Source organism: Alligator sinensis, unplaced genomic scaffold (assembly GCF_000455745.1).
Source record: "Alligator sinensis unplaced genomic scaffold, ASM45574v1 scaffold371_2, whole genome shotgun sequence".
NCBI classification, from domain to species: domain Eukaryota; kingdom Metazoa; phylum Chordata; order Crocodylia; family Alligatoridae; genus Alligator; species Alligator sinensis.
Window position 1 is genome coordinate 460,746 of NW_005842707.1, and position 10,014 is coordinate 470,759.

Below are 10,014 nucleotides of genomic sequence, written 5' to 3' on the forward strand. Positions count from 1 at the left end.
GACTACTGAAATAACCAAGTATAAACCCATTGAAGAGCAACCTTGTTGCACAATTTTTTTTCTTCTAAATGGGCACTTACAGTACCCTGAAAAAGGAGGTACTTATGGGCTACTTTCTGGATATGTAGACTTGGTGTCACACATGCTATTTATTTAGTTCAAATGAAATAAGTGTTCCATGTTGGTTAGAGACTGCAGAATCCAAATGGAAGGCTTGCCCTCCCCTTTTTTGTGAGCCTGAGGTTAACATTGGGATCTGAACTTCATGGCCTGGCACCTTCCCACAGCATTAGATTTGCTCCTCATCTCCCGGTTCCACAGCTGCCTGTCCTTTTGAGGGAGCAGGCCATTCACTGCTGCTTCCATCACTTCTGATGTGTGCAGTTGTTTGGTTACTGCAGTTCTTGACACTAGCCCACCTTGGCAAGCACTGTTTAGCACAGGCTTTCTTACTCTGTTCTGGTATGTGTTTTGAGGCTTTTTTGTGGATTTTGGGGGGTTTTTTGTGGGTTTTCTATATTGTCTACATAATCTTATTAGGTTTTGACTGTTGCAATAAACATGGGAGAACTTTAAACACACACTGCTCCTCAATAAGACTCTAATTTTAAATAATGAGGGCACTTCAGGCAGCTCCACTGCCTAATGCTCTTTCATCCAGTAACTTCTGGTACTGTGTAGATGTGCCATAACTTCATCTTTTACTTTCCTTGGCAAAATCATTTTTGGCTTCTTCATAATGTGACTCCCATCCTGGAGGTGAGTGTCTATGTGGTTGTGGGGAGGAGGCAAGGTGCAGAATGTGAGGGGAATAAGATATGAGAGAGGCAAACTAAATTCTATCAGGACAGGTTCTATTAATTATGGAAATTGCTGAGTAGCTTCATGCATTAGCAAACAGCTTTCCACTTGGCTCATCCCCAAGTGACATCTGATGGTCTGCATCTCAAAACCACTGCATGTGATTTGGCATTAATAGCAGCTGTTGACATCACATCAGCAAGGTCTACAGCTGGAGTTGGCAGTGCTGTAGCAGTATGTTTTGAGCTCTGTGGTGATGCTTCTGTGTAGCACTTGTCCACAGTATATACTACTTGATGCCCTCTAGTTCTGTAAATGCTTCACATACACGAGCAGTTTCCCCTAAACTGAATGGGATGACTCTTGTAACGTTGCTCATGTGGTATGTTTGCCGTTTTGAGCCCTATTCACAAATGGCCCATATAGCTGAAGGAATCGTGCAAAATTGAATGATGCTGCAGACTGTTAATCCAATCTTAGGTTAATAATAACAATGTTGGTCTTCAATAGCTGGTGCTTCTGACCCACTGGTCTGTGTGCAGAACTGTGGGCACATGTGCTGTGTCTCTTAGTTAAACTCATCTGATGTTCAGCTGCCTTTTAAACACTAAAGGTACAAAGACAGTTTTCTTTGATATTTTAAAACTTTTTACTACAAACAAATGAAGAACATTTGAGGAAGGAAGTCTTTTTCCCTAAAAAAAAAAAAAAAAAAAAAAAGATCTTGCTAATATTTGCCAAATATATTTTTGATGTGAAACTAGGGACCATCAGGAAAAAAAAAACAACTTTGTCGTCTTTTTTTTTTTTAATGTGAAAGCTTAAATATCAATATTTAAAATGTATTTTGGGCACTTTTTGATTTTGTAAAGAACTAAATCAATATTGTGCTTGACATACATTGCTTTGCCAGGGCTCTTTGATACATAGAAATAAGTTTATAATTAACAGTATTTTAGTTTGGGATTGACTCAGAAAAAGCAGACAGTACTCATTAGAGAGAGCTGCTCTTAAAGAGCTATAAGCTTTTGTATAAGTCACTCTTGGAGAGAGTAAATGCCAAAAACATAAGTCAGGGGTGCCAATGTCATCCTGAACTTAAATAGCTTGGGTCCTGATTTTATGGTCCTAGTAGTAGCTGAACCCTTTACAGCACTGGTTTCCATTGGGAAGAGGCTCTAGTCATGCAGATCCAGCACTGGGACCTGTTATCTGCACAGCATCTGAATAGATGATGCTGATTTTGGTTTATGCAACAGTTGGCAAACTAGAGTATTCCCTCATCTCTGCTGTGTATGGAACCTAGTCAGCACTGTCCTATCTCTTCTACTTCCTATGGGCCTGCACTTGTAGCTCCCTATCACATTTAGGGGAGTTCATGCCAAAAAACTGGCAACTGTTTTGGCATGAAATTGGAGTTCTGCCAGCACACTTAAGAATTTGTCCCCTTCTTGCTCAGTGAGTACGCACATACTGAAGATTAGTAACTCACTAGCTAGGTGTCCAACTATATACTATATTTAAGACTCCTTGAAGTAAAAAACCCAAAACAAAAACAACACTAATTTTATAGAAACTTGGCTTATTCTTCATTCTCTGGTCACTCTCCCATTATTTTGCCTATCATTAGAAACCAATGAAAGCTGTGAAGATTTGTGTTTGTGAATTAGCTAGTGGATGATGTACAGATTGGAGTGGGTTTTATTTCATGCCTTCAACCAAACTTAACTGTTGTGTGCTTTTCCCCTAAATCTTGTGGGATATGAATTTGTCTCCTTGACTTGAGGTGCTGGCATGTTTTCTGTTCTCCTTTTTCATATATCTCTGTATACACATTCTGTGCATTGTTTACTACAAAACTAGTATTGATGAAAACACTTTGAGGTAAATAATTTGTAATGCTTGTTAACTATTAGTGTGTACATTTTTTAATACACTGTTTCTTTACCTCAATTAATTTAAAGGAATGGACCAATAAATGTATTAAAAGATGATTTCTTTACCTAGAATACTCATGTTTCATTTTTGTGTAGTCTCCACTATACCCGAAGCATGAGCCATGTCCTTGTTTTGCTGGAGAGTTCATTGCCCTGTCTGTCTGTGCTCAAACTTGTGCATTTTAGTACTTCCGGCTTAGCTAGAACTTGTGTTAACTTTTTGGTTTTGTCTAGTAGTTGGTGTCCACCCCCAAGTTAGCACCACGGCATTGATGCTCTGCCTTTTGGTAGAGTGTCTGAGGAGAATGAGATGCTGTCTGGGGCCCAATGACTGGTTCAGTTGGGAGTGAAACCCAGGACTCCTGGGTCTTGGCCCAGCATTTCAACCACACAACCACCCATTTCCTTAGCAGGGTACAAGAGATGAAAATCATCCCGCTTTTAAAGCTTCCCTCTAAGCCATTTGAGTTCAGCTACACTAAAAACAATCCTGCTGTTCATGGGACTTGGAGAACCCAAGATCATCTGTACTAGATGCATGAAATCATTTTCTTTATTCTTATTTAAGGAGGTGGCTCTTTGTGGTACAGTTCATGCTCTGAACTTCCTACATGTGCTGTTTGCTGTGGGGAGAACAATACTTTTTTTTTTTTTTTTTTTCTCTGATTTGTTCAGTCCTCATGCTTCAGGTCCCATTTTCTCAAGGGATGGTTCCTCTCAGCTCCTGTGCAAACCTTTCTCTAGCTCTCAGAAGTGCTTCTCCTTCCCCAAACTGTTACCCTTCCTTTTTTTAAACTGTATCAAGATGCTGCTTCCAAAAGACTGGGGACAGATACCAGAACCACGCTGTGGTCTTGAATAAGAAGCTCCATGAAATTACTTTTCTCAGTGCATTGGTGAACATACGAGTGCAGGCGCACATTTTAATAACTATTGATTTTACCCGATTTAACCTATTGCATATCTAATGCAAGCTGTATACAAGTGTTTGTATAGTGGTGATGCTTTATGTGCATAACAATACAGCACTATTAACTGAAGTTTTTTTTTTTCATAGGGGTATTTCTGAACTTCTTTCCATTCACTGTGCTTCTGTACATGCCCCTAAAACGCATACACAGGTGTTCCAACTTCAGTTCACAGCCAGTGTGGAACTAGCATGCATTCCCCTCCCCCACCCACCCATCGATTTAGTATAGTAGAAGATTATAAGTTACAATACACGTCACTTGAAGGCATTGCACAGATGCAGCTGACTGTTTCATAGTAGTCTGACCCGCCCCGCCACATACAAATAGAATTAGCAGTCCCTGCCCTTAAGAACTTCTCCTTTGCTGCCTTTTGTCTTCTCTATTCAGCTGCTGCTATATTTCAGTAAGTTTCTATTCCTCTTCTTCCAGGAAAAACAGTGTAAGGGTTAGAACTACACTAGGGTTTGGTTTCAGGGTAATGTGTGTCTTTCCTTTTCCCTTCCAACTCCTCATGGTGTCTGTGTCTGTGTGTCTCGAGTAACATTGAAGGACTCTTCCTAGATTGTCAGTCTCTACTCGAATAGTATTCAAAGCCCTTATATCCAAGTTATTGACAGGTCATCTTTAGTCAATGCCCCAACCCTCCACAGTAGCTTTTTTCTGAATGACATGGATTAATGCACTTGTTCTGCACCATGGTCAAGAACTGGGGGGGGGGGGGGGGGGGAGGGGTGTTTGTGCATGTTTAACTTCTGATACTCCTTAGCACTTTTTCCTAAGCCAAAGCCCCTGAAAAATGTCTCGGATTTTTCAGTGGATAAAGTGGTTACTCTAGCATGGTCTGTACCCCTCTTCTGTTCCTGCACCTTTGCCCCACCACCTCAAAACTTATTTAACAACTTGGTCCAAGTCCTATACTTCAGTTCTTTTTCAATCACTGAAATGAATGAACTTTCCAATTACAGTGGCAACTGGAGAGGGGTGAACCTACTAGCTGCAGTGACAGTTTCCCTTTTCATCATTACATTTCAGATGGTGTGAACTAACTTAGAAAAATTGTCTGCAACCATTCTCTGTAAAACAGTAGGGCAGTCTTCCTGTTGGTGAGTAGTGGGTGTCACAACCCAAAGTTGTGGCTTTTTGTTTTTGTGTGCTTCGGCACTGCTAAATTATGTTCCCGCCAAATTGCATCTCCTCTGCACGGTAGAGCTTTCTGTTGCAATAGGAGAACCTGCGTGCAAAACAGTATTTCCCACCAGTTTATAGCCTTCTTTGCATGGTGCATTTCTTTTGCATCGTAGTGATGCACGGTGCAAAGGAGTTCCCGCCATTTGTATTTAGATTTGCGCCACATTATTGGCCGATCCTAAATTATGCACACGTGGCAGCTAGCGATTGGCTTGCTAGCCGTATAAAGAGCTTGGGAGGTTTCCGAGAGCGAGAGAGAGAGAGCGCGTGAAGATTTCTAAGCGCTGCTAATCCCTTCGAACTCCAGCTTTTTCTTCTCCTTAAGAGGGCAATAGAGGGCCGACTTACCGAACCCACAGAGTCTTAACAACTCCAGGGGCCTATTTACCGAACCCACGGAGCTTCAACCACTCCGGGGGCCAAACGGCCTCTAGCCTCTCCCTGTCGCCGAGCGCAATCCTAAAACGTATCCCTTTCCTTTGAAACTACCGAAACCGTGGAGCTTCAACCACTCTGGGGCCAATTACCGAGCCGAACCCGCGGAGCTTCAACCACTCCGGGGTCAATTGTCGGAGTCCTCTAGCGAGGACTTAAGCAGAGCTGAGCCTGGAAAACTGTCCAGCCTACACCATGACCATCTTTGGTATAAGTAAACAATCTTTTAATCAACCATTATGCGTCCGTAACTAATTCTAGCTCGCCACCAGTTGTCTTCGACCCCGCATGCCCAGGCTGCTGGCCACAGCCCGCACGCACAAAAACGGGTCCGCATATCGCTCCCGGCTCGCACATGGCGACATGGACGAGATCGGGAGGCGGCCCGCACAGTGGGTTTATGCCTATTGAGTGCTTTGGTCTTGGCCTGCTAGCTACTTTGAGATGGCGTTCTGTCACATGGTTACCACTGGCACGGTTCTTTTTATGAGGATTGCTAGCAATTTCTGCTTAAACCACAGGGACTAAAGTGGCAGACCCAGTTCTTTACATTTTCCTGTAAGTCCTCTGACTGAGGCAGTAAGCCAGGGTGCTCCTCCACCCTGCACCATGGCTCCAGTGCTCAAAAAAATTTCCGTTACATGGTGTCAGTCTGTCAGAACTTCAAAGGAACCAGATGCTGAACGTTGCTTGAAGGCCACAATGCTGTACAAGAGATGGACAAAGAAGCAAATGTTAATTGCAAGGGGCATTTATGCATGGGGGGGGGACTCTAATTACAGTGGCTCCAAGAGTTGTTTTACTTAAAGCACCATGATCATCATCAGATGCATCAGTGTCACCATGCTGAAAAATGGCACTGGGGATGCTTTTAAATAAAAGCTTGTTGAATGAGCTTTAGTTAAAGTACCTCCTCCACCACTTTTCAGCATGGGGACACTGATGGATGTGTGGTGCTTGTGTGGTAATTGGCATACCTGTGATTGCAATGTGTTAGACCAGCCTCACTGCACATGTAGTTTGAGTGGGCCCCTCTTCATGTAAAGCTGCAGTGCTATAGGTTCATAGATGCTAGGGCTGGAAGGGACCTCAACAGATCATCGAGTCTGACTCCCTGCCCTGGGCAGGAAAAAGTGCTGGGGTCAGATGACCCCAGCCAGATGCCTATCCATCCTTCTCTTAAAGACCCGCAAGGTAGGGGAGAGCACCACCTCCCTTAGAAACCCATTCCAAATTCTGGCCACCCTTACGGTGAAGTTCTTCCTGATATCCAACCTAAATCTGCTGTGTCAGTTTGTGGCCGTTGTTCCTTGTTACCCCAAGAGGCGCCCTGGTGAATAGAGCATCTCTGGTTCCTTGCTGCCCTCCCCTAATGAATGTTGTAGGTAGCCACAAGATCCTTTCAGCCTCAGCAAGAGAAAACTGGGGAGATCTAGTTCCCTTAGTCTCTCCTCTTAGGGATTGGCCTGCAAACCCTTTCACCATACAAGTGGCCCTCCTCTGGACCTTCTCAAGGTCTTCATCTACATCCTTCTTAAAGTATGGTGCCCAAAACTGGATGCAGTATTCCAGCAGTCAGACCAATGCTGCATAGAGGGGAAGTATTCACCTCCTTGGATCTGCTTGTCATGCATCTGCTGATGCATGATAAAGTGCAGTTAGCTTTGCTGATGATTTTTTTCCATCACACTGATGACTCATGTTCATCTTGGAGTCCTCTACAACTCGGATCCCTTTCTGCTTCTGTGCTGCTGAGGGTCATTCCCCAGCCAGTAAGTGTGCTGGATATTTTTACACCCTAGGTGCAGCACTCTGCACTTGTCCTTGTTGAACTGCATCTTATTGTGTTCTGCCCACTCTACCAACCTGTCCAGATTTGCCTGCGATCATTCCTTACTCTGTGTTCACTTCACCCCCACAATTTACTATCATTCGCAAACTTGGACAGAGATCTAAATCACTGATGAAGACATTGAAGAATACAGGTCCAAGGACTGAGCCCTGCGGGACCCCACTGCCCATGTCCTTCCAGGTCGATACTGACCTGTCTACTACCACTCTCTGGGTGCAACACCCCCACCCCACCCCAGCTAATTTGCCACCCACCAGATCGTGTAATCATCTAAGTCACAGCCTCTTATCTTATTTATGAGACTGGGATGAGATGCCAATCCTCTTCATCCTCTACTGATCCTATATTCATGCTCTTCAACTGCCTTTTGACTTTAACCTGAGATCTTGAAAGTGAACCATTCTGGCTTCTCACAGGTTGCTTTTGCACTGTTTCTTGACTAGCAATATTCCACAGTGTCAATCCTTAACTCTGTACATCTGCTTCTATAGATTTGTAATATCACTTAATGACCAGTGCATTCTTAAAGGCAGTGGGTAACTGTCACTTCTACACAGACTGATCATAAGAATGAGTGATAGTCTTCCTACAGATATTCCCTATCTCTTGTTCTTGGATGGTGGCAGAAGCTAACAGTTAATCCCACACTTTTTTATAAGAGGCAATGAGGAGTCAGTTACTAGTCCTTCCCTACGGACCGCTATATCATGGCTGTCTTGGCTTCCACTTAGTGAAAATCCACTTTTGACAAGTGTTTTTTACTATGCTAATGCTGCAACTGTCACTTGTGCGTACCTATCATCCCTGTATGGCACTAGTGTGAAAGAAGCTGAGAGGTGATGCTTACCTGGGTTTTGGCCCAGATCTGAATATTTCTGCCTGCAGTCTCCTTCCTGAATACAAATGCCCTATTCTGATGATAGCATGCACTGCACTGTGCCCATTCTACATTAACTTCTTGCATGAGTCTCTTGATATGTATCGTGTTAGCCAGGCAGGCAGACCAGATGGTGACAACAACATGAATGTCTGCTTGTTCTTCCTACTTCTTACTAACATTAAGTGGACTTGTGTAGTTTAGCTTCTCTGAATTTTGGGGTTGGGACAGAAGGCCAATGTGACTTTTTTGTGAGAAGGGAAACTAATGCGTCACAAAGGCTCTTAACTTTTTCTTTTTTCCAGCTTGTAAGATTTGTCATTTCACCACCACTTTGCTCAACTTCGTTTAAAAAAGCAGAAGCTTTTTGCTCCCCACACTTCCCCCTCAAGCACTACAGAGAAGATGTCTCGGCTCTCTTTTTCTCTCTTCTTCTATCACAAAAATGGCTTTAAATTCTTCATTGCAATGTTTCTGAACTTCTGTCTCTTAAACATAAGAGGTAATTGTATTTCCTTATATCTGGTAGGCTTAGTTATGAGTTTTTTGGGTTTTTTTGTTTTGTTTTGTTTTTTGTTATAATCTTTATCCTCTTGAGCTTTTATTGAAGCTTGACCCATCCCATTCTGCAAAACTAATTACCTTGCTTGCTCTCCTTCTGGATCAGGAAGGAGTTTTACACTAGTTGGATTGGTGCAAACAGATTTTTCTGTTCTTGTCTTTTGGAGGCAAGTGCTATGGCCCACTTGTTTGGATCTCTTCAGTATTTTATCCCACAAGTGAGGGTTGTTATTGACAGCCCTCCTCCCCCCTGGCTTACTTGTGGCATATAAGGGTACTTATTTAATCATGAACACCATGTGACCCTGGGGGAAGGGGGCATGGCGAGCTCATGTTGGTGCTGGTGGTGGCGGTCATGAGCTCCAATAGGCAGCTGCGGCACGGAGTGGTGGGCAGGGGGTGGCAAATGCTGACCAGCAGTCAGCGATGACCCTCAGATGCTGCCAGTGGCAGGGGCCAATCAGGGACCACCGGCAGACAGTCAGCGGCTGGGGTGGGGGTGGTAGGTAACAACTGCACATAGGTGCCACCAGTGGTGTTGGCAGTACTTTTTTGCAGGGGTGGACTGCCAATCTCGGGGGGGTGCATGTGCACCTTCGTGCACCTGCTTTGTATCACCAAGGCTTTTAATATTTTTATTCATAGATGTTAGGGTTGGAAGGGACCTCAATAGATCATCGAGTCTGACCCCCTGCATAGGCAGGAAAGAGGGCTGATGACCCCAGCTAGATGCCTATCTAACCTCCTCTTGAAGAGCCCCAGGGTAGGGGAGAGCACCACCTCCCTTGGGAGCCTGTTCCAGACCTTGGCCACTCGAACTGTGAAGTTCTTCCTAATGTCCAGTCTTCTAGGTGTGCAACAGAATTATCTAGTTCTAGAAATAGGTTGGACAAGGACTTCTGTAGAATAGTTTGGATATAGATTATTCTGCTTCAATTGGGGAGTTGCACTAGATGCCCTACAGAGGTCCTTTGATCCCTATTTTGTTATAATTGTCTTTCTATGGTTGTAAAAACTCTGGGTGCCTATACACGTGCTTGGAGGTGTTGGTGTTTTAGTTAGAGCAGTTCCCAGGCAGCCATTTCAATTAAAATGCCTCATCATCATGTGTATTAAGCCCCCTGCATGTTTAAAAATGGCCACAGATAGCAAGAAAGTACCCCATAATTTAAAAACGTGCAGGGGCTTAATGCACATGATGCTGGAGCACTCTAATTAGAATGCGCAGCAGACTTAATTTAATCGAGTCTGCCCTGATGTGCTCTAATTGGAACACCAAGGAGCATGTGTATAGGCAGCCTCTTACCTTGGGGAGAGAAATCTATGAGCAGATGAGTCTCATCTTCCCTATAGGGTGACCTGCAGTGTGTTTTCTCTCTCTCTCTCTCTCTC

At 43.8% G+C, this 10,014-nt stretch overlaps 1 protein-coding gene across 3 annotated transcripts in view; it reads right to left on the bottom strand.

Annotated features, from left to right (window-relative positions):
• Positions 1–5,605: 5,605 nt before the first annotated feature.
• Positions 5,606–10,014, bottom strand: part of SLC46A2 (solute carrier family 46 member 2) — an 11,685-nt gene continuing 7,276 nt past the window's right edge. For all 3 annotated transcript variants that reach the window (XM_006034131.2, XM_025216068.1, XM_025216067.1), the window contains one exon: positions 5,606–6,037. In XM_006034131.2, coding sequence (XP_006034193.1) covers positions 5,980–6,037 — 58 coding nt within the window. In that variant the 3' untranslated portion in view covers positions 5,606–5,979. The remainder of the gene's footprint in view (positions 6,038–10,014) is intronic.